Source organism: Anthonomus grandis, chromosome 1 (genome assembly GCF_022605725.1).
Source record: "Anthonomus grandis grandis chromosome 1, icAntGran1.3, whole genome shotgun sequence".
In the NCBI taxonomy this organism is placed as follows: domain Eukaryota; kingdom Metazoa; phylum Arthropoda; class Insecta; order Coleoptera; family Curculionidae; genus Anthonomus; species Anthonomus grandis.
This window is the reverse complement of record NC_065546.1, coordinates 3,194,746-3,220,281: the sequence shown is the minus strand read 5'-3', so window position 1 is coordinate 3,220,281 and position 25,536 is coordinate 3,194,746. Positions and strand designations below refer to the sequence as shown.

The following is a 25,536-nucleotide window of genomic DNA, read 5'->3' as shown; positions in this document are numbered from 1 at the left end:
AATTATCTTGCAATAATAGGTCCATAAGCTAATTTAAATTGATAAAATTCAATTCATATACACCTCAAGCCAGTTTACAAATTTTAGTTAAAGACGTTCATTAGCGTGTAAATTTATTATGTTGGTACGTGGCTGTACAATATGTGAAAAAGGATTTTACTGTATTTAATAGCGTTGGTTACTTTGACTGCATATTATATTTTTTACACAAAGTTTATAATCCAACCCCTCCAGGCAAAGGGTTTTTGATATTACAGAATTATCCCGGCTCTCGCTTCTAATTTACTTTATGTTTAACTAACTCGTATGTGTCGACTCCAGAGGCTTTATATTAAAGATTGCCATATCATAAATTTTTAAATTGAAAACTTAATTATACATTTGTACGTAAATTACGTGCACGTATGAGTTTATTATCTTTTGCTTACATTTTTTACATTTTAACTGAAGCTTATCGCCGTTGCAGTGTGGATGTTTAGTTATTTTAACGAACATATTTTTTATAAAAAAAATGTTTACACAATCCATGTTTAATCACAATTTCGCCATTAGCTTATCGACATTTTTCCATATTTTAATATTGGAATTGGGCAAAAAAATTTTAAGTAGTAGTTTGATAATGGCCTATTTAATAGATGAATTTTGGCCAAAATATGACTTACTATTTTTTATGCAAAAAGTGGCTATAAATGACTAGAGTATAGAAAAAGCTTAGAAAGTACTCTAACCATTAATCTATAATTACTGATGTCTGTTTTTTGATTAATATAGCTACAAATATGAGTTCTGGTATTACCATAACACTAAATTATTTTCCATTATTATTTTTTTATACTTTTGAACTTTCTTCGGACTATTTTTTAAATTTTTGTATTTTACTCGAATATTTATTTTTTATAACCATATATGCTAAGAAAAGAAAAGTCTAATCAAATCTGAGCAACATGTCCATGGTTTTTAATTTTTTGTGCGAAAACCGTGCTTCTAACGGACAAAGTTTAAGGGATCAAAAATGTTGCAAATAAAACGGGGAATTTAAAAAATATTTTTTAATACAAGAAGAACCAGTGGCGTACCATTTTTCTTTATAAAAGTATTCAGCGGAAAACCTGCACACACGCCACTGGAGAACATAAAAATGTTAAAAGTATGTTGGTGTATGGCTCTGTATACACAGACCCCGCATACCAATCTTTGGATAAATATCTACAGGGGTATTTGAGTTATCGAAAAAAAATCATTTTTTTGTTAAAACTTTACCATCCTGTAGCTCAAAATCTAAAAGGTTTAGGACCTATGTTTATAGGAACTTTTTTGCGAATTTTTGTCCAAAGAACACGTTCCTGAATTTTGTCGCAATATATAAAAAACACCCTGTATAATTAAGATAACCGAGATAAAAAAATAACTGACGATAATAGGAACAATAAATTGGCAATTTTTTGACTGAAATAAATTCGCGTTACCGGGGTAAATTCAGCACTTTTTTTAAGCAGAAAGTTAAAGAACCAGAACAATTTCGTAACACGTAGAAAAGTAAAGAAAAACAACGATTAATTTTAATTCATGACCATGTAATGTCAAAGCAGGATCTATATCTGTCCTATCACGTCTCGTCGCCGCCGCGTTACGGATCTTAACCTAACAGCGAGGTTTTTGTGAAAGCGATTATGTATTTTATTTCTTCTGTCGCACGACTGTTACAGAATTACAGAATATCTTTCACTTGGAAAGTAAATACGTTTTGCAGCTCGTTGCAAGAATGGCATCGAGCAATAACGTGTTGCAACACATAATTTTGAATAACATTTAAACCGGGAATAATTGATTTATACTCGTGGTGCTATAAGAAGGCTAAATCGTGATAAAAGCTTCATGTCGAACCATTAAAATGTACCATTCTAGGCGGAATATTAAGAGATATGGGTCACTCCATTCGGCTATATCGTAAATACGTAGTATTACGATCTTTTATGTCTCCAATATTGCATGATAATCGAATGCTCAAGGTTCTTATAGAGGTCTAACAAGCAGTCACTGTTTTATAAATACTAAATTCATATTTTTGTTGCAGTGTAAAGTGAGAGAATGCGCTCATTGGAAATGACGGCTCCTTGGCAAGACGAAGAAGAAGACGTCGAAGTAGAAGTCGAAATGGAACTAAAACACAATTCAAATTTAAATGGAAGAGCAGATGATCTCACAGAATCAAGTAGTGATGAAACGACGGGGAAGAAACGGCGGAAGCACGGAGGTAAACATTTATTATCAAATCTCGTTCGGAATTGGTACCTTTCAACTGATCCGTACAATAAAAATTAATGTAATGAGTTACTTTTTATATTGGGTGTTACGTCACTTGTAGCAAAAATCAATGTAGAATTTTTTATCTCACACGCTCAAAAATTGAAAAGAAGAAGACAATAGACTTATTCACGTATTTAAAATAAAATATGAAATCGAGACTGTAATTAATGTAATGTATTTAATCAACACACGGGATCAATCCTATTACGAAAAATATAAATATTTCTAAAAATTATTAATTATATTATTAATTAACAATAATTATTAGACTAATTCTTAGTAACAAGAATAACTAAACTGTTTTACAAGTATAGTAATAATAATCAGTGACATTGCAAAATTAGCTAAAAAAAAACAAGATATATTATTATCAATGACAATGATCAGATGTACTTCAAATTACTAATCATGGAGCAAAATTATTTCAAAAAAGTAAAATCCTACAAATTTTTAATAAGACTCTTAAAATGCAATAATGCTCTCCAAAGCATTAAACAGAGCACCCTGATATAACAACAAGTTTGTAATAGCAGACTTGCCACGACTGAAGCCATGTTGTTCACTTAACAGAAGTTCTTTACAATAAAAATTAATTTGGTCATAAATAAGACTGTCCAGAAGTATTGGAATGGCAGACTGTACGCACACACTCCTGTAATTGATTATTTTAATAGCAGCACCGCATTTAAATATAGGCGTAATAAAACTGAGTTTCCGCTGGGATGGAAAACCTGTCAAGTCTATGATCATTAGATATGATCTTTGTCTTTTGCTTGGATGATATTTCTCTTTAGAGTTTTTTTTGTCGTTTTTAATTGAGACATTCAACTTCTTAAAAAACTTGACTAAGCCCTATGAGATTTCACCAAGAAATGAGAGACATCTAAAGTTCTTGGATGTTTTAGTTGCATGGATTAAATTATTGGTAAGTTTATGTTTATATAACACCCCAAAAAGTAAAGTTTATAAATCCGATTAAGCCGATTGTGTCTTTTATTGTTTCCCCGGTCTACAAGTTATCCTATTTTTTCTGAGATATTTCGATTTTTTCGAGTAAACCTATTCCGTAAAAAAATCCATTGATTTTGCTATTCCCTCAAAAATCTTACCCTAAACATAATTCCATTTTAAATTCAAAAATTTTTGTCCCAGTATCCCCTCAGATGACTGTATTAGCTTAGTTCATAAAATGTTGCGCTGTAGCTGTCTCCCTAAGTTAGTTACTGCTCTTTCTTCTATTCTCAGGCCAGAATTTTTCAGATTTAGCAATAAAACATATAAGCAAAATAATGGCCTAGCTATGGAGTCGTGTTTACCACCGCTTTTAAGTAACATATTTATGAATAACTTAAAACATATTAAAATGTCAAGTACATTTACCAATTTTCTTACAACCTATAAAAGGGACACATACACATTTTCTCAATAAAGAATTAAGTATACCATCAGGACCAATACTGAGTTTAAGAAGTAATTAAAAGATTTTATCAAAAATTAATCTAACAGATGATTTAGGATTAGGAATAGTCCTGTTCACACCAGCCTGCCGAGAAGGTAAGACATTATCTCAATTATAGACAGTGGAAAAAAATTGAGCAAACCCCTCTGCAATTTGTTCATAACCAGCAAACTCCCCATTATTATAGTTTATCAAATCAGGAAGCCTATTTGTTGGTCTTCTGTTATTAAATTTATACCAAACAAGCCTCCGTTAGAGTTTTGTACCTAGATCTGAAAAGACTTCGTAGTCTGCAACAATATAACTAAACTGATATTTCTTATGTGAAATTTTCTTTTGTTACTTTAACTTCCTCGAAAACCAACTGGGAAACGATGAGGTTTTAAATTTATTAAGAGGCACAAACAAAGCTACAGCCATGTTCAATATAATAAAATTCTGAAACCCCAATTACATTCAAAACAAGCTCCCAATTAACTCCACACAAATAGCTATTAGCTAGCTATTAACAGCCAAATAATTTGCATTTCTAAAGTCATAAAAAAACTGTACAAAATTTATAGTTTTTTCTTTACCATTGTTAAAAGTTAATTCGAAATGATAAGGCTTATGATAGACAGATTTATCAAAAACACAGTCAATAGCTTCACTCACCACTAGATCATTCCTATTTGTAAAATGAGGAAAAGTATTTCTATCATTTGGCACAAAGTTCCATTGAAAAAAGTTAAGATAAGAATAAAATTCCCCAATTATTAACCCACTTGAGTTAGGTGGGGATATAACAATAGTTCCTAACTCATTATATTCCGGAGAGCATCCGGAACATTAAAATCACCAAAAATAATAAAGTAAGAGGTTGAAAATTGTTAATAGATCTTAAAGTATAGAATGGAATATATCAGATTATTTTTTTAAATCGGTTCACGATTAAGTTAACCTTAAGCTTTCATTATTGAATATACATCTAATGCTTGAACTGTGTTTTTAATACTCATATATTAGCTTTCCTGAATATTCCATGAATGTGTTCAATAGCTTATATGGACTTTCTAAAAAGATTTGACTGATTTAGGAAATTAAAAATCTAATTGGTCAAACCAGAATGACCTGATGAACATGAAACTGGATTGATACATCTAATGCCTGAACTAATAAACTTTGATATAAGAAAATATTTCTTTCAATGAATTCTTTTAGTTAAATGAAAATGTAACATAGTTTCAATTTTCAGCAAAAAATAGAAAAAATCGTCTGGATTGAAAGTTTTCAAAATTATTAACTGCCTGAAAGGAATGATCTGAACTTGGACTCAATTTGATCTTTTTCCATAAAAATGTCTATCAGAGTTAAAAACCTAAAAATGTGACTGATTTATTATAAATTATTTATAATTATTTGAAATAATTAAACTTATTGTAATTGGTCGAAAAAAGCAGAAGTGAAAACTATTTCACCTTTACTAACTTGAGATGAAGGACCTGAGAAATAAAAAAAATTTAATTTTTGTCTTATCACGTAAAGTCATATTAAGGAATAGATGAATATAACCACACTAATAAAAAAATTATAAGTTAATCACAGCTTTTAATTCTGCCAGGAAAAATAAATAATGAGAAGAACAACTAAAAAGTAAGAAAACAGCACAACTATTAAAATGAAACACAAACGAACGAAGGAAGAAAAATAGAAGACCTACTAAAAAGTAAGAAACAAACACATTTAAATTTAAAATACAATGAAAAATAAAATGTATTAAAAGAAATTGGCATTATTCAAAATTTAAATGAAAAAGAGATGAGCCCACAGAATTGAGAAGTGATAAAACAACAGGATAGAAACGGCGAAAGTACGAAGGAAAATAATTTATTACTAAATTTCATTCGCGGTTATAACATATTAATTATTAAGATTCTTAAAGTACAGAATGCAATAAATCATAATTAATGTACCATTGGTGTTAAGTCTTTTATGAGCGTATATATAAAGTTTGAGATTTTAGACATTAGATTGCCCGTATATTCCATGAATGTTTGCGTTAATTTATATGAAATTCCCAAGAAGATCCGAATTAAGGCTTAACTGATATTGTTGGAAATTAAGAACTTCGTTGGCTATAAAGGAGTGTATACAAGGCTGTATACAAAGTGACGCCTCAAAGGTTGCCTATAATGCCTAAACTTTGTAAAACCTTAAATGCATGAAAGTAAATTGGGTTTGACTACTTTAAAAAATTGTCAAATTTTATCTATTTTGAAAGTCCTAAAAACGATTTTAGCCACTGTACGTAACGTCATTAAAAGCATTATTTTAATTAGAAATAATCTGCCTCTAAGAACTAAACAAATTTTTCTAATTCCTGAGCACTTAAAAATGACTTCAAGTAATAAGCAACATCAAAAAAAACTTCATCGACAGGAGAAATTCAATTTCCTAAAAAAATCGAAAAAATTGTGATGTTGATCAAATTGATGACTTGATTTTTTTTTTACACATCTATCAAAGAGTTACAAATTAATTTTCGAATGCCTATGGATATAACTGATTAATTAAAAAGCATAAAAGACTATAGTTACTTGAAACAAATAGAATAGTTTTCACTGGTCATCAGTAGAAACTATTCACTTTTACCAATTTGAGATAATGGACCCATCGAGTATTGACGAAATCACGGAAGCACGGAGGTAAATAATCCATTATTAAGTTTCGTTCCTAATTACAGGTACTTTCCAACTGATCCGTACAACATATTAATTATTAAGGGTCTTAAAGTATACCATGCAATAAATTATATTAAATTTGCAATAGGCGTTTTGCTTAGTCGAAAAATTACTGTTCCTATCAATCAATCTACATTTAATGATTTTAAAAATGTTTCTAATGCCCAATGAGTGTAAAGAACTAACCTTCAACTAGCGAAAAACCAGAGGAACTTCAATTATATTAAGAACTGAAAAAAGGTCAACTTCCTGAAAAGCAAAAATAGAAAAAATTATCTCTTTTGAACAGTTTAAAAATAACTTTAAGTGTTTGCGAAAAATTCATCTGTTTTTTCAAGATTTCATATTCAAGGTATGTAGTTACCTAAAACAAGTAAAATAGTTACTATTTATTACTTTGAGAAAACCGTAGTGGAAACTTTAAAGTCATATGTTAAATCAACCACAATCTTTTAAAAATTGTAGTAACTTATAATGCCCAAAAAGATACATTAACGGACAAGGGTAAATTAATAATAGCCTTCACTTGCCTAGAAAAATTCATAATTAACAGAAACACTTAAAAGTAATCAAAAAGCTTTTAAAGGTTAAAACATATTACCTTAATTAATTAAAAATTCTCCTAAAGAATACATTTATTAAAAGAAACTGGCGCAATTCAAAATTTGAATGGAAAAGCAGATGATTTCGCAGAATCGAGTAGTGATGAAACGACGGAAAAGAAAGGACGGAAGCACGGAGGTAAATAACTCATTATTAAATTTCTTTATAATTATACTTTCCAACCGATCTGTAAAACATGTTAATTAATAAGGAGCTTAAAATTTAAAATACAAAAAATCCCATTAAATTTAAAATTCGTTCATTCAATTTATCCTCCTGGGACCCGGACATGTTTTTGTTAAGTTAGGATTGTGAGGCTTTTAAATATAATAAAAAATACATAAATAAACATTGTTTACTAATAACTTTTTTATTTTTTTCTTACTTTGACACATACATGACGTCCATTAAAATGGACATTGGGTCTTAACCCAAACAAAAATTCCTAATATATAATTTTTTTTTTAATAACATTTCAGTCTAAGCCTATGAAAACGCAGAAAATAAATGTAAACTTAAATTTATTTGCTATGTAACTCCATGAAACAGCTTCTGTTGCCAGTAATGCACAAAAATCTGTTGCATGTATTACAAAAAAACTTGGTTTTTTTGGCACAAAAGTCATTTTTACATCTAACAGAATTTTTTAAGTCTGTGGCAATTTTTGGAAAGTGTTGTTTCCGTTTTCTTTCGGTGCCTAATGACGATGACGGTGTTTTCTTCAGGATTTCTTCTAGTACCTACACCTCGGATGTTTTCTTGAGATTCACTTTGTGGGTTAGGTGTATTTGTCAAAAGTTGAGTGGCAATTTCGATTTTAAAATCTGAATATTGTTGTATTTTGCGTGGAAGGATTTTAAATATTTTCTTATCTCTTTGATAAAAAATCCATGAGATGAGCAACAACGTAAGGTCTTTTAACCTGAATGTATTTAGAGTCTTTTTTAGACCACCTTTTACACTCTTTGCTAGGTTGAATTCCTAGAGCAGTAGATGCCAAAAGTACAGATTTCAGATCATACCATTATACAACTACTATTTCGCCATCTTGTCTTACAATTTGTTCCGAGCTGCCTCTACCTATCTTGGCCATAATTTTTTCTAAAGTTGAATTTGCTGCCGCTGGTACACGAGATTTCATAATGGTTCCAGTACAATAATTCTCTTGTTGACGAAGATATTCGAGAAGTGGTATTGTCGTGAAATACCTATACACATGACTTCCAGGAATTAATGTCCTTCCAAGGCGAACAACAGCAGAAGGTTCAACACCAAGTCGTTTTACAGAATCATCTGGAAAAATATATTTTCCTTGATATAATTCAAAGTCTACGACAAGACCATCAGGGGCAGCAACAACAAAATTTTTCAAGCCCTCTGGATTTGGCTTTCCTCTAACGAACTGCTTCATTTTACAAGTCCCTGTAAATGGGATCATCTATTCATCTACAGCAACCACTTTCTCTCTAGGTAGCTGCAAACACCCCTGCCATACTGCTTTTATATTAGGACGTACTTTCCAAAATTTGTCAAACTTGTGTACCTCTTCAGCGATGCTGCCATCAATGACCCTTTTTAAGGTTACTTCTTATAGTAAAAAACTTATTTCGAGTCATTGTGTCTGCAATAGCTGAAACTTTAGTGGTTTTTGCCCAGTACATTCTGATTTTGGGATATTTTAGACAGGACATCAAAGAAACTATTCCAAAAAAATTTTTAATCTCATTAAGAGTCAATTTAAGAGATACTCCTTTAAGTCTAAGGTATCTTGCATTTGTGCAATCACACACTTTTTGGAATAACTCATCTTCAAAGTACATGGCTAAATACGATTTTGCAGTCCAATCATACCGGAGTTCTGCGCTGCATTCACTAGAGAGGCCTTCAAAATTTGGAGGTGCAAAAGTATCATCTCTTCTCCAAGACTTTCGCTTTAAAGGATCCACAGATTGCTTGGTCATCTTTAAGTTTTCTCTCAGGACACTAAGAGGAATTCTATCTTCTTCTTCTTCCTCCTCACTGCTGCTTACTAGTTCTTCATTCATTATTTCTTCTTCTCTTGCCAATAAATTATCCATAATTTGAATTTCTTCTTCATCATCAGATATTTCAATGTTAGAGTCATCATAGTTTTTTATATAATTTGTCTATTTTATTAATATAAAATATACTGCAACAAAAACAAGGATATTCTAAAAAAAATTAGTTTTAACACATTAAAGCGAAAGTTTTTTTTTAGAAATAGGTATATAAACGTTTCTATTTACAAAATTTTGCATTAAAGTTTAAAAATAATAATTTTTCGATATTTTTTGATTTAAGGCGACGACGTCGACGGTCACTTAATATTTGGCCTGCCTTCGAAAATAAACTTTCGCATGGTACTGAGGTCGCTACAGCACATAGTTTTTCTCTGGCCAGTGCACTTAAATTAGGATACATATATGCATGTTCCCTCCACCACTTCAAGGGGTCCTTTTTCCTATCTAAAATGGTGTCTTCTATGTATCTCTGGATTTCTAAAATCGCCTTAGAGGTAGAATTTTTAGTAGGTATTCCAGTTTCATTTTGGGAAGTAATTTTATCAAAAGTGGACCATACTGACAATGTTGGCTTTTTTTTATATTCTCTTCTGCATTACTGGTGGATGGTGAGATTTCAGATATTTTTACTGAGTCTTTTTTAAAAATGTTATCGCTCAATTCTTGTACTACATTCTTTTTTACCCTTTCTAACGCATTGGGATTTTTAAATAGCAGAGTCTTAAAGCGTGGATCTAAATATGTGGTAACTGCTCATGAATTCGCTATATTCCACGTTTTCGAATTGGTTTCGAAGTCCATGCTGCAGTTTTTTTATTATGATCTTGGAAGTTGTGGACATTTCAATTTTAGAAAGTTCACTACATACATCTAAAAAACCATTTGTAAGGACTATAACTAAAGAAGCTACAAGATATTGTTGTCCACTTATAACTTTAGTTGCATCCTCAAATGGCTCCAGGATTTCTTTTAATTCTTTTAGCATGACCCATTCATCTAATGTAAGTTGGGGCAGGTCTGTGTCTAGTAGAGCTATAGTGCTTCGTATAGCTTCTTCTAATTCTATAAACCGTTCAATCATATAGTATGTGGAGTTCCACCTTGTTACAACATCTTAAAGGATGTTTTTAGGGGTTTTTATGCCAATATTCTCCTGAAAAGTTTTTCATTTTAAGGTTGCTTTCGAGCTTCTTTTAAAATGTGAAACAACGGTTTTCACTTTTTCGAGAATTCCTGCTACCGCTACCTCGTTGAGCGAATCGCGTACGATCAAATTTAAGGTATGACCATAACATCCAAAAAAATTCCATCCTAGCCCATTCGTAATGGCACATTTTACATTAGCCGCATTATCAGATATTGCTAATATTATCTTTTTTTCAACGCCCCATTCCTGTGTGATCGTTTTTAATTCCCCAGCTAGGTTGGCACTTGTATGGGAGTCATGGAATATGGCAGATTTTAAGAGCATTGTCTGAAGAGCAAAATTTTCATTAATAAAGTGAATTGTTACTCCCATATAGCTCTCGTTATTTGCAGAAGTCCAACAATCGGTTGTCAGTGAGACTGCTTTTATATCTTTAACTCGCTTTCTGCATTCAACCACACATTGTTCATAGCAACTTGGCACTAACGTTCGGGAAATCACCTGCCTACTTGGTAGTCGATAAGGGGGATTAAGGGCCTGCGTGTATTGTCGAAACCCTTCATCCTCAACTATACTAAATGGTTGAAATTCTTTATAAAACAATTTCAGTAGCAGATCGTCAATTTTTTCTTGGAAGCTGCATTGATCTTTTTGGGCACAAATGAGGAAATTTTGGACTGACTTGCGATAGTTTTTTGGTTTCTGGTATGTTTCGGTATTTGGTACACGGTCATACTGGAGGTAGACGCAGTTAGTGTTAGCATCCGACGCCAAATGAACCTTTAAAAAAATATACTGATAGCAAAAAAGTAAAAAATGATTTTTTAAATGCGATGTAAATTATTTAAAAAAAAAATACTTAAAATAAATACAATAAAAATTCTTTTATTGCAAGTAAGTTTTATAATTTATTATAAGTTATAATTATTTAACTTTTATATAAAAAAAACCTGCACTAAATAATTAGTTTGAAATAAATTAAGGAATTCAATTAGATAATGATATTTTAAAAGAATAGTTTTTATTGTCTACCTATTATAGTGTATAATCAAGACTTACCTGCCGTGTTGATGTGGTCGCCATATCATTATCTTCTTTTATATCAACATCATTTTTATTTATACATTGAATAGTATTGTCCTTGTTATCATTACACTTTGGTGCATTTTCTTGAAAAAGTTCCACAGTAGGATGTTTTCTAATCATGTGTTTTTTTAGGTTTGATACGGTGGTCTTATAAGACATAAGTGTTTTACAGATATTACATTTTGCAATTTGTTTAGTGCCATCTGTGATAGAAAAAAACTCCCAAAACGCACTGGTTTTTCTATTCATATTTATTAATAACTAAAATTATTATATTATAGTACCCAATTAAAAAGGCTACTTACTGAAAAATACCAAGAATTTAAAAACGAATATAGTTCCCGAGATTGCACAAATATTACTATAGTTCGATCTGCTTTCTACTTCTTACTAATCTAATACTAGGTAGTAACAACAAGAAGTCAAGAAACGGGTCAATAGGATAAATTAAAAACTTCCTAAAAAGTGTGTCTAAAGTCCGTTGGTGTTCATCAAAGACATAAAATACACAAGAAAAATAAATATTTAAGATGAAACCCGCCGCCCTGTCAACTTCGGACTATTCGGAGCGAATAGCGATAGCAAAGAACAAAGTGCCGCAAAAATCCAAAAACCTGTGGTCTCAGTCGGCCCGCCCCGTTACGTTTCAATTTATTTATGTCAAAATAAGCTAGAGCTGTAATAGGTTTTTGGAATAGGTTCATAGGTGGAACTGGTACAGGTCGGAACAGGTACATTGAAAAGCTATTCCGTAACATCTCTAGTTTCAACATTGGATGCAACAGAAACAACTTTATTATCTTTCTATTGTACGAGCATGCTGGTGTCATTTCGATAATACTTATAGCTTCCCCTTTGCTGATTATTTCATTCCTTCTTAGTTTGTACCGGACATTTCTCTAAACGAGTATCTCTTATTGTGCCTGTGCACAATAATTATTTTTCGATAAATAGTCAAAGAGAGGAAGGCCTGTAAAGTAATAAAATTATCCATAAAAATTTTATAACCCTTACCTGAAGGTAATTCGACTTGCTCTAGTAAAGATAGTATTACATCTCCACGCAAACCAAATTTCTTTTCTTTTTCTTTGTTTTGATGTTTCCCGGTATAAATCTCAAAACCATACATGAATCCGCTACTCGAACAAATAGCCCAATTTTTGTAGCCAAATCTTATGGGCTTACCCCGAATGTGACCCTTGGCATAATGTTTTCCATAATATGGCACCATGCTCTCGTCAAGGGATAAATGCTCATCAAAGCTATTGTGTGTTCTAAAACTCAGGTTTAGATTATCTATAAAGCCTGTCGTCTTGGGGTAATTTTGAATTGTCATTAAAGTGAATATACTTTAGTAGAGTCTCAAACCGATTTCGACGCATGCTGTTTTGTAATATTTTTGGGATATCTTCTTCACTCACTAGTAAATCAGCCGGGGTAGTTACATTTTTTGCATCCTGTGAGGGTTTACTAGGGCTACAGACAATCAGACAATCAGTCACTAGTATTTACTCGGCCAGTATCAGGATCAGGCTCCCGTCATCTTGATTCTTTGTACGCGTACTGTTTGTTGCTTTGTATTGTTATTGCCTTTTAGGTTTTTCTGAAGGACAGATAAGGACAGTAAATCTTCAGGGTCAAAATCGTCAGAGTCATTTACGTAAGTTATTTCACATTCCTGAGGTAGGATTCCGCGAGGTAGGTGATTTATATTCGCTGCATGCTCGTCGTCAGATTCGTCGCTATCAACTTCGGTCTCATTTCCATCATCTGGAGGTAAAATATAGATGTTAGATTCCGGCAAGTCGTCATCCTCCTCTAAACAGTCCATTAGTTGAGCTAAGGTCAATCTGCAATAAAGGAAACATAGCGCTTAGCGTCCCTTATAAGGGACACAACATATGTAGTAACGTATTTTACACGCGGTTACAAAATCAGGGGTTCGATGACCTGTACTATTTTCTTTGAACATTATTTATAAGATTCAATTAGTAATCATTGCGGAAAATGTTTATTTACACATACATAAAATAAAACTTACCCTTGACCCCTAGTAGAGTACATGGAGGATCCATTTTCAATAACACATAAATAATTTCGCGAGAAATAGAAAACAAAAACCCCAAATTCCCCAAAGTCATTATTTATTTGTTCTGTTGATATTGCAGCTAAACTAGGTATAAGTCGAACATTTAAAGCCATCATCTCTTCTAAATAGCTTAACAATTGTGGCATAAAGGGAAAAAAGAGAAACGCCTTAATCTATAAAACAAAAAGATCCAAACCCAAAGAAGCTTTAATTCAAAAAGATATACTAATATTAATTATAACACGATATGTTAGTATAAGTCAGATGTTTGAAATTCTAAATGGTATGTTTAAGGACAATTGAATATCCAAAAGCAGGTCAATATCATAAAAATGCGAGAAAGCACATGATCCATTAGTAGAATCAAAGAAATTCAAGCATATCTATAACCGATAAGATAGATACAATGGCAGATAAAATTTCTGGAATTTCCAGTTTTAGTTATACAAAATAGGTATTAATTTTTTTTTAAATGAAATAAATGAAATTTATCATAATTTAAATAGACCATAAAAAATCTTCTTTCAAAAAGCCTTCGGTATTAGGATGCTGGATTTAAAGAATATTATTACCTGTTTGACGTAAAAGAAGATTCAATTACTTATTTTCACCTCCTTTCACCGATGTAAAGCTGTTTGTGGGCTACCAGTCCGACAAGAAGATCACCCTTGGCTTATTTTACTCTTGTAATATCCTAAAATGGAACCATCTTTAAATGGTAATTTTTTAACTTTTCAAAAATCTACTTGTTTTTGGTCAAATTACTGAAAGAAACTCTGTTTTTTTTTCTCGAGTTCAGTCCAAATGGTACATTAGACCTTTTCACCGTAAAAGCATTACATTGGCAGAGAAGTATCATATATAAAAGAAAAATGTGTCTACCAGAAAATTGGATTACAAAACTAGTTACGACAGAAACAAGGGTAATAGTAATTGAATCAGTTGCCTATCAGAACAACGGTATTACACGGGACACTGAACATTTATTGAAAAAGAGTTTTCACGAAAAATACGATTAGACCGGGCATGTTTAAATTGAAATTCGAATAAAATTCTTTCTTTTCATAGTGGCCAAATACGCAACTGGATATGGCTTGATTGAAATGGCCATTTTATTAGCATTAACAAAGGCCAATGGTGAATATGAGTTTGATTGATTGAGAGTACCTATTGAGAGTTATGGCATGAAATTTTTACAACCTCTAATTTAAAAAACAGCTAAATTGGACAAAATAAATGCAAGAAAAATTTCCATTGATAAAAGTATAAAAACAAAACAATTCCATAGTTTAGCATATTTAATTGATGTGACATTATAAAACTTCAAAATTAAATTGATATAATTTGAAAATGATTTCTGAAACTGGATTGAAAGTAATTTAAATAATTTATCGAAAATGTTAACTGTTAACAAATTTATGACTTACGAATGTAAATTTAAAGGAAACTGGCCGATATAATGAATATTAATGTGGCAGACCTAATACAAAACCACCCAAACTATATGACGAGAGAATTATAATTACTCATTTGAATACGTGCATTACTGGATCATTTACAGTGAAATGCTCAATAAACTGGGTTATTTAGTATGTTTTTATTTGATATGTGAAACAAAAATATATAGAGATAAACAGTGGTAGTATATATACTGGTTATATAATGAATTAAGTAGGGTCCGGGTTCCAAAAATAGCGCGACAATATTCTAATGAACTTAAAAATTTATAGGTCAAGGTTCTAGCTAGATGAACAGATTTTGTGATATACGTGGAGCGAGAAGGGAAAGTACAAGTAAAAAAGAGACAGCCTTGAAAATACAATTTGCTAAAAATTTACTTATATTAATGATATACTCACCAAATGCTCACCACCTTCTACATGGTTTTTTTAAAATGCTTCAAGTTATTAGTACTCAATAACGCATGTATAGAAGATCCGGGGAATATTCTGTAAGGTATTTCTGTGACATCTTACTGAATCTTTAAGTCTTCTGAGATTCATTCATGTTCATTTATAATGTTTGTTTTAAGGTTCTTTTAAATACTACAGCATCCCATGTTATTTTCCAGAATGCCTATGCATTGTACTTTTATTTAGGGCATCATTAGACTGAAATATAAGACTACACACACACGCACACAAATCATAATTGTTATATTTTAGTGTGATGATGGCCTAAATGCTGAAACAATTAACAAGTTAGCCTTCAATTTAGTTTGTTTAATTTTTTGTTTGTCAAATTGCATTATAATTTAAAAATATAATTAAATTTTCAAGATCTGACTTTTCGATTATTTTGCTTTGTTTAATTAATTTTTTTAAGACTATTTTCTATTTTTAAATTGTGTTTTTTATAACTAAAACATTCATTATTTATTTTTTATTTATTTAACGATATCCACCAATTTTTCAAAAATAAAATAACACAAAAGATACTAATAATAATACATCTTAAGCTAGATAATAGTAAGACATAAATCAATCAAAGTTATAAATTAATTTAAAGAAACCTGTTAAAGTAACGAGTCACTAATTCATTAATTAATTTAAGAGAACTCCTAAAACTGCTAAAAGAAACGTGCAACCTATCGAAAGAACGTTGCATTCTAGTTATAGGATTATGCTGTCCATAAGAACTACTATCAAAATCTACATAGAAGAGTTTTTTCAGTCTAGTCAATTTTTGCGCCCGAAAATGCAGCCTATTTAAAAATTAATCACAATCAGTCATGCCAGATATTAATTTAAAAATAAAACACAAGTCTGAATTATTATTACGCGTTAACTCAAGTGAGTCCAAAGAGAGAACTGACATGACCGACTTGTAATCAGTATGACCATTAGCTAATGCAACCTTAAGTTTAAAAGAACAATTTCTTAAGAATTTATTTTGGACTTAATATTTTCAATATGCGTTTTATAAAATGGAAACCATACGGGACTAGCATACTCCAAACCAGAACGGACTAACGAACAGTACAGAGCATGAGAAGTCTTGACTGCATCTAGTTATAAATCCTAGATTTCTATACGCTTTCTGAACTAACTTTTCAGCATGAGACAAAATAGTGGAACCTATACTATAATCAAACAATGTAAGATTGCGAATTCTTCCAAAAGTTATTGAATAACACTTAATCGGAACATTTAAATCTAAACGATTAAGGTTGCACCATTCATAGAGATTATGCAAGTCATCCTGTAACAATTGACATTGAACATTAGAATCAATAGACAAAAACAATTTTAAATCATCAGCAAATAATAAAAATTCACAGTTTCTTACAAATAATCCTATATCATTAACAAAGATTGTAAAAAGCAACGGACCCACATGTGACCCCTGAGGAATGCCCAATGGCATAGAAAAGCTGCTAGATAAGAAGTTATTAGGCCGTATACATTGCAATCTACCCAGTAGATAGTCCCTTAGCCAACAAATAACATTTGATCCAAAACCCAAAGCTTGGAGCTTTACCAGTAGAAGCGTATGATTAACTCTGTCGAACGCCTTCGAAAAATCTGTATAAACAGCATCAACTTATGAACCCTTACCAAAAGCATTAAACAAATAATCTTCATAACATATTAAGTTAGTAACAGTGGAACGACCTTTTTGAAAACTATGTTGACTGTTAATAATAAGGCTTTTACATTGCCATGACAATTGCTTGGTTACAAGTGCATCCAAAAGCTTAGGCAAGGTTGACTGTATACAAACTTCCCGATAATTACTGATATCACTGGTATTACCAGACTTAAATATCGGCGTAATATACGAATTCTTCCACAAAGAAGGAAATACTCCTGACTTTGAAGACAGATTGAACGACAGAGTACATACACATTCACGAAGTAGCAAGCTGGGTATGCCATCCGGTCCCGCAGAAGTCTTGCTCTGTAAGCCAAGAATCTTGTCAAAAACCTCTACTAAACCTCTGTAAAGATAACTCTACAAATTTGACATCGAATTGATCCACAAGCCCTGTCATCTAATATTCAGGTATTTGAAATACCTTATCAGAATATACGTTTGACAAATATTTAGCAAATAAATTAACAGTATCACCACCCTCATCACTAGTTTCATCATTAAAAAACATATATTTAGGAATAATATTTGACTTTTTAACATTGCTTACATGCTTTCAGAATAACCTAGGATTTAACAATAGATTATTCTCGGTACGAGAAATGTAATCGCGGTAACACTAACCGCTCAACACACTGCATGACTGCCGAAGCCCAGAGAAAACCAAGTAATCCCTTTGCAATTGAGACTCCTTAAACTTCTTATGAGCAATCCTCTTACGTAAAACTAAGTTTTTCTCTTGAAAACCATACAGGAAAGCTACCAGTAATATAGGACTTAATAGGCACAAAATAGCTGATTCCTTCATACAAAATGTCATATAACCTATTTAGGAAAATATTTATATCAAAAGTGTTGTAGATGCAAGGAAATTATTTAACGATACAAAATCAGCATTTTTGAAGTCAAAAAACTTTACTGAATATTTCAGAGACCTTGACATATATACTGAAAAGACACATTCATACGGAGTGTGTCGAGAGCCAGTCACCGGCAATAAAAAATCATCCGCCAATCCAAAAGACCCATTAATATTAGAAAAACAAAGATCAAGAAATGTGCCTTCCGGATTTGGTAGCTGGAACATTTCTTTACCATCTAAGTAATTAAATACCTGTCCAAACAGTGAAGCTGGTGCGACATGCAAACACCCATCCAAAAAGGTAACTTTAAGATTTTGATTTTCATTAAACCAAGTCTCCTGCAATAGTAAATAAGCAATTCGGATGGGCCTCAAAGATCTCCAGTACTGTATCACAGAAAGCACTGTATTGACCCACATCAGATTTTGGCGGCAGGTAAACCACAACAAAAACAATATTCTTAAGATTAAGTTGTACAGAAACAAAAACTTGCTCTAACGATGAACAAGAGTGTTTAATTAGTCGCGGTTTTAACTCCTTTCTCACAGCGAGTAAAACACCCCCACCATCCTTCTTAGCACTTGTTAGGGCACTCTTACATCTAAATACTTGCCGTAAACTCCAATTCAGATGACAAAATGTCCGGAAACAACGAAATTACATCATAACTGCATGCGGATATTGTTTCCTTCAAATGCTTCAGCTTAGACCTCATACCCCCAGCGTTAAAATAACACATTACGAAGGAATCACTTAATCGTTTTTCGGACCTCGTACAATTCTCTTAGAGATTGATGGAACTCAATTGATAAATTTAACTATCATATCTTCACCTTTTCATTACGCTGTAATTTGGTGAAATCCATTTTAATTACTATATTGCTACCACCTAATTTCTTTTTCTCTCTCAAACATTTTTGTACAATCTCGGTATTATTAAAGCACACTTTTATAGGCCTATTATTGGCTCCACGACGTCCAATTCTATAGACCTTAAAGGGCCCAATATGATCTATTCCCAACTTATTGGACAGAACATCAAGTACGAATTCCTTATCATGACTAATTCTATTATTCATATCATCAGAATTACTTTCCTAAACATTAAACATCATAATATTATTTTTGCGCTCATTTCTATCATTTATCTCAGAAATTATAATGGAGTTACTATTCTTAATCTTATCATTTGTTGATTGAGCAGGGTCGTTCTTAAATGTTTGAAGTTTCTGTAATTCCTCCACGAGTTTATTATTTGTTGATTGCTGAGAAACAATAAGTTTATGCAATTCAATAATGCCGTTCATCAGATCACCAATGGAAGCATTTCTCTTAGACAAAATCTCAGATAATGATATTACATCGCCCATTCCTACATTTTCCTGAACAGTCTTTATAGAACTAGAGCCTTCATTATCATTATGAACACCAATACTTGGAAACCGTCTGTTGTTAACTGTAGAACAGGAACTACACTTCCACTCATGACTCTTCTTCTTTTTAAAAGTCGCATAGATTTTATCAAATTCGGTTTTGGAAAAATTAGAGCTGCCTTTGTGAAACCAGGAACGACACAAGCTGCATTCAACGGAAAATGCTTCTGATTTAATTATTTTATCGCAACTGCTCCATGACAGGTTCATGACAAGAACCTCAAAATCAGAACGACAATAAATTAATGAAAGTCCTTACTTTGCTAGTTCGTTGACTCAATGCACAAACCAGCATTAGACAAACATATCAAAAGTCCATACTTTGAACTGTTGTTGACCATATATTTACACCTGACCATAGGAATTTAGTGTAAAATATACAAAAATTGGCAATGCGGACAGATGACTCGTTAGTTTTGCTAGATCAATTACAGCAGCAGGCAAAATGAGATGAACCAAAAAAACTGGTACGATCGTATAATAATATCACCGTAAATACACTTATAAGTACAAAGCACCTTCAACAATGAACTTCTAATTAATTAGCCGAAAAACTATCATTTTGTCAAACATTTTGCAACAAACATAAACACGACTTATTCTCTAGGCTGCCGCGACGTGAATTCTTAAAAATATATATTTTATTATATAAATATTATATTATATATATTATATAAATACTTTCTGTATTTATGAATACTTCGTGATCTAAAATTATGTACACATTTGTTTTATAAATGCAGTAGCATCCTCTGCAAGCTTAAATCAAAGCTGTATCATCTGCAAAGGTTCCTATATATATTTAAAGCACAGCCTAATATTTTATTGCTTCTATATGACTAAATCAAAAACATACAAGAAAGTATTATTTATGAATTAATTAACCCAATATAAGTTACTAAGCGCTTAGTAATTAACAAAATATTATATATAATAATAGAGTATATCTCAAGACTTTCCATTTACTTAACATAGCCAGTTTATTATTATTGAAAATTGCGTAACTATAATTGTTATGTTTGCGGTAAGCGTTTAAGAGTTAATAATGCATATTTACAAAAAAATACAAATCAGATTAAGTAAAATTATTGACAACATACACTGGCCCGCAAAATTTACGTACTACTAAATTATATCGAATTATTTTTCAAAATTCAGATAAAAATATAAATATTTATTTTTATTTTAAACTGCCATTTTAAAATTATACAGATATTTTTTATACAACTTTTTTTACCTTATTTGTTGTAATTCAGATTTTTTAAAATACAGTCAACTAAAGTGTTTATTATAGAACTAGTAGTTATTATTATGGAGTCGAAAAATATCTGTAAAAAGACCATCTTGAAGAAGGAAAAATATAAAATTCGCTGTAGTGGGGAATGTTGCCGTAATTTCTGCATGTCTCCTGTACGGGAATGGACAAGGCTACAACGAAGGTGATCTATCATCAGAAGTATCACAACATTAGATTCTTCTGCAGTATTTGTGATTCTCCTACTTTAAAATACCTCCACGACAAAACTGGAAAAATCGCAGATCCCCATAGAAATTATTGATGCTTTGGGATCATGTCTTAAAAAGAAGAATAGTGACCTTTTCCCTGTCATGACTGAACTCTACGACATTTTGAGTCATCATGATTCCAAATGGTAAAAGTCCCTGTACGAAAAAAATGGATGACATACATGATCTTCTAAGCAAAGGTAAGTCTGAGTGTGGCCAAGAATCAAGTTTTCATTCGATCAGGGACATGAAGCAAGAAATTTTTAACATCTTATCAATACTCATGGGAAATCACAATGAATCTGTTAAGATTCAAATTCACGATTCCTCTAAGCAAGATTTTCTTAAGGAAATGGAGGATCTACGCCAGAGTGTCAATCAAATGACACTTAAAATAGAAAAAATAGGCGTAACAGATAAACCAAGTGTTACCAAATACATCCCGCCTATAATAAAAAAGTCCATTTCCAGCCAGACCAACAAGATCACGGAGGTTTCTACTTCTTCACAATCAAAATCTCCTACACCTCATAAAATCATTGCTAGAAAGGAATGGCATTATGTAGTGGTATCCAACATTTCATCCCACTACCCAGTAAATCAACTTGCTCACTCCATCAAAGAAAAACTTGGAACTGCTGACTTTATCCGATGTTTTCCATTGCCGAAAAATAAGAACAATTTACTTTTAAAATTGGTGTTCAAAATGAGGATCTTTTTATCCAGCTGAAAAAGCCATATACTTGGCCAGCTGGTACTGTAATTGATGGTCTTGAGTGTGTCCATTGTCGCCGTTGGTTGTTCGGCCGATTGGCTCCTATAAAGAGGCGATAGCTGCAAGCAAGTCACTAGGACGGGAGCATGTCACATCAAGGACAATGATGAGACAAATGGACCCGATGATTCCACCAATAGTGCGGCTGTCCCAAAGTTCGGATGCTGATAATGGACGTTACTTGCTGGCTAGACTGAGAGACTCATCTATCTTAAAAACTCTGAGGCTCTATACGTCCACGACCAACCCTCGAATGTATGTTTTGAAGGGCATACCAACAACAGTGTCAAATTAATGCTGGCATCTGAGGGACTACCCACTGACTTAGATTCCCTGCGACGTCTTTATAACCGCTTCCACGACGTCTATGGCATTGGCTCGGATGAAATTGAAGAAGACCTCTCTGCTTTTAGATCCTTTTTTTCATCTGAAAGACGTTTACGGCTTCAACAAGTTAGGGAAAGTCATGCTAACTATTTTTCTAGCGGTTCCCCATCTAGAAATGAAAATTCTTAGATAAAGTGACGTGAAAAAGAGGATCAAGCACCCTCTGATAAATCGGACAATAGCAAGCTTGATGTATTTCTACTTAATATTCAGTCTTTAAGACACAAAACTAATGATCTATTTCTTTTATTGGAAGAGCTAAATTTTCCAGAAATTGTTGCTATAACTGAACATTGGTTAAACATAGATGAACCTGTCTTAGTAATTTATCCCATGGAGGTACTATGATAATGTCTACAATCACCGATTTTTCACCAGTGACTAAGTTTGATAACTTATTATCTGAAAAAGTTTTTGAATTTTCCATCGTTCACCATAAATTATATGACCTCTATATTGTTTGTGTTTATAGAACACCTGACGCTGATGTACAGACTTTCTGTCTAAAACTTCTAAGCTTGCTAGAATACATGCCTCTGTAAATACATGCCTGTAAATTAATTTTGTGTGGCGACCTTAATATTGACTACTCCAGTGTGTGTGCTGCTCAAGAATCTCTTCAGTCTATTTTCGATTCAATGGGTTTTTTAATGCATGTAAATTCACCAACCAGAATAACTAAAAATAGTTCCAACACCATTGACTATATCGCGTCATCTTTTACTCTGAACTTCGTTGATTGACTGTTCTCAATTCAGGTTTTTCTGACCATGAAGCTGTTTTGGCCAGATTTACTATTGACACTTTAAGCAAAAATAATTTTCGTAAATTAGGCCGTATTTTTGGTAAAAAAATTTTTTTGAAGTTCAAGGATCTATGCCAAATAGCTGACTGGGGTCTTATCTCTGATGATATCGATGGTGAGTTTTCTAGAGTATTGCGAATAAGTCCTTTCCTTATAGATCTATCAAAATTAAGCATCATAAACCCTGGTCCACTAAAGGCTTACGTGTGTCTGCAAGGAACATGCGCTCTTTATCATACCTAAAAAAATTTTCGGACAGCGTATTTTTTCATAATTATGTAAGGCTATACAGGAAATTATATCGAAAACAATAAAAGCCGCAAAAGATATTTTATTATAATAACAGGCTGGCTAGTTCTGGTAACGTTGCTAAAGAAACATGGTCTATTGTTAACGAATTAAGAAATAAGCCTTCTTCAACTAGCACTATCCCCTTTTCACCTGAGAATTTTAACGATTACTTTGTAATCATATAACACCTTTTCATGATCCACTTTCATATCTCTCTAATGAAAACTTACAGTTTTTGAGTTTCTTTTTTACCCCTTTACTAATAACAGAGCTTCAAAGGACAATAAATGAAATAAGAAACAAATTATCATCTGGTACAGAAGGTCTTACTCTAAAAATGTTTGTCTGATAACACCTTAAACCATCTGAGAAACCTAATTAACAAACCATTTCAAAATGGGGTCTTTCCTAACTGCCTTAAGACTGCAATAATTATTCCCTTGCATAAAGGAGGAGATAAAGAGCTAGCTTCAAATTATCGTCCAATCGCTCTCCTTCCAATATTATCGAAGATCATAGAAAGATTGGTTAACAAAAGACTATTATCATTCGTGTTTAAATATAAAATTCTAACTCCCCATCAATTTGACTTCTTGAATAATAAATGCACTAATGATGCTATGTTCTCCCTTTTTAACAGTGTTTACTCCAATATAAACAATCATCATGCAACAGCAACTATTTTCTGTGATTTCTCCAAGGCTTTTGATTGTGTAAACCATACTATCTTGATCAACAAATTACAGCACTTTGGGTTCAGAGGAACGGCTCTCGAATGATTTAACTCCTATCTTAGCTACAGAAGTAAGCTTGTAAAGGTTGATACGACCATGTCTTCTAGCAGACCAATAGAATGTGAGGTACCTCAAGGTTCAGTTCTGGGCCCAATTCTGTTTCTGCTGTTTAATAATGATATGGCCCATGGATCCAATCCGGATGTTGCGGCACTTCATGCAACTATTGCTAACGACCTTATCAACATTAAATCGTGGTGCGATTCGAATCTTCTCTGCTTAAACATCTCAAAAACTAAAGTCTTAGCTTATAAAGGTACTATTCAACCCTTTGTACTTAGCAACACCAGCTTGGACGTTGTTGAATCTGTGAAATTTTTGGGACTTATTGTTGCCAGCTCTTTGAAGTGGGAATTACATATCGATGTTTTATCTAAAAAATTTGGTTCAGCTTATTTTGCCATAAGATCAGTTTCGAGGGAATTAAATCTTTCGTCATCAAGAACAATGTATTATGCTCTTTTTTGAGTCCCATCTTCGTTACGCCCTTCTATTCTGGGGCACATGTAGCGCATTTTTAAATTTCAAAAGAGAGCGTTTCGCTATTTACTAGGAGTTGATAGTCGAGCTCACTGCCAAGAAATGTTTAAAAGATTTAAAATATTGACTCTTCCATCTTTATTCATTCTTGAATCTATTTGCTTGGTTCGCAAGCATATATCAGAAATTCCTTCTAGACCATCTCACAATTATCCACTTCGAAACGCAGAGCATGATCTTTATGTGTCAATCCCAAGGTCAGAATTAATAAAAAGCTCTATTCTTTACGGAGCTAAAAAAATGCACAATCTGCCTTTGGAAATTAAATCATTGATATCTTTTCCTCGATTTCGCAATGCTTTAAAATCATATTTACTGGAGAGAGCTTTATATGCAGTAAATGACTTTTTCTTTAATATCAATTTTTGAGTATCATGCACGCACTGGCTAATTATTAAATTTTTTATGATGTAGAATATCAATATTTTGTATTGCTAAATTTCTATAAAATTTTTTATGACTTTTTAAACATTGTATTAATATTTTTGTCTGTTTTTGTTACTTTTTTTACTTTTTTTGTTACTATTTTTATTTATTTTCCTATTTTCTTACTTTTCACATTTAGTATAAGAAATTTGACTAGGTACATTTATATCTTTTGTACCCAGTTTTGTATATACAGTTATGGTCATATAAATAGCACACTTTTCTAAATTGCGATAAAAAATATTAAATACCATTTTCTATTTTTTTTATAATATATTAACTTAGATGTTCTACAAAGAGTTGTATTTAATTAAAATTAAAAGAGTATTTTAAATATATAAGAAACATAACAAAAAAACTAAAGAAATGTTGGCCATTTAAATAGCACACTTAAAAAATATTTACTTTCACCAAAACCAATTTAATATTTTGTTGGGTATCCTTTATTTTTTATAACTTCACTTAATCGCTTGGGTATTGACTGCACCAATTTTGCACACACGCTTGCTGGAATACTGTTCCAAGCCTCTTGGAAGTTTTGCCATAGTTCATCCAGATATGAGGGATTTAATACCTTAATTTTGGTTTAAACGTGATCCCACAAATTTTCCAGAGGGTTCAGGTCTGGGCTTTGTGGCGGCCATTCCAAAACATCTACCACATTTTTAG

At 32.1% G+C, this 25,536-nt stretch overlaps 1 protein-coding gene across 2 annotated transcripts in view; it reads left to right on the top strand.

Annotated features, from left to right (window-relative positions):
- The window catches only part of LOC126735869 (class A basic helix-loop-helix protein 15-like), a 127,269-nt gene that overhangs the window by 81,939 nt on the left and 19,794 nt on the right, over positions 1–25,536 (top strand). For both annotated transcript variants that reach the window (XM_050439974.1, XM_050439966.1), the window contains one exon: positions 2,075–2,254. In XM_050439974.1, the coding sequence (XP_050295931.1) occupies positions 2,089–2,254 (166 nt within the window). In that variant the 5' untranslated portion in view covers positions 2,075–2,088. The remainder of the gene's footprint in view (positions 1–2,074; positions 2,255–25,536) is intronic.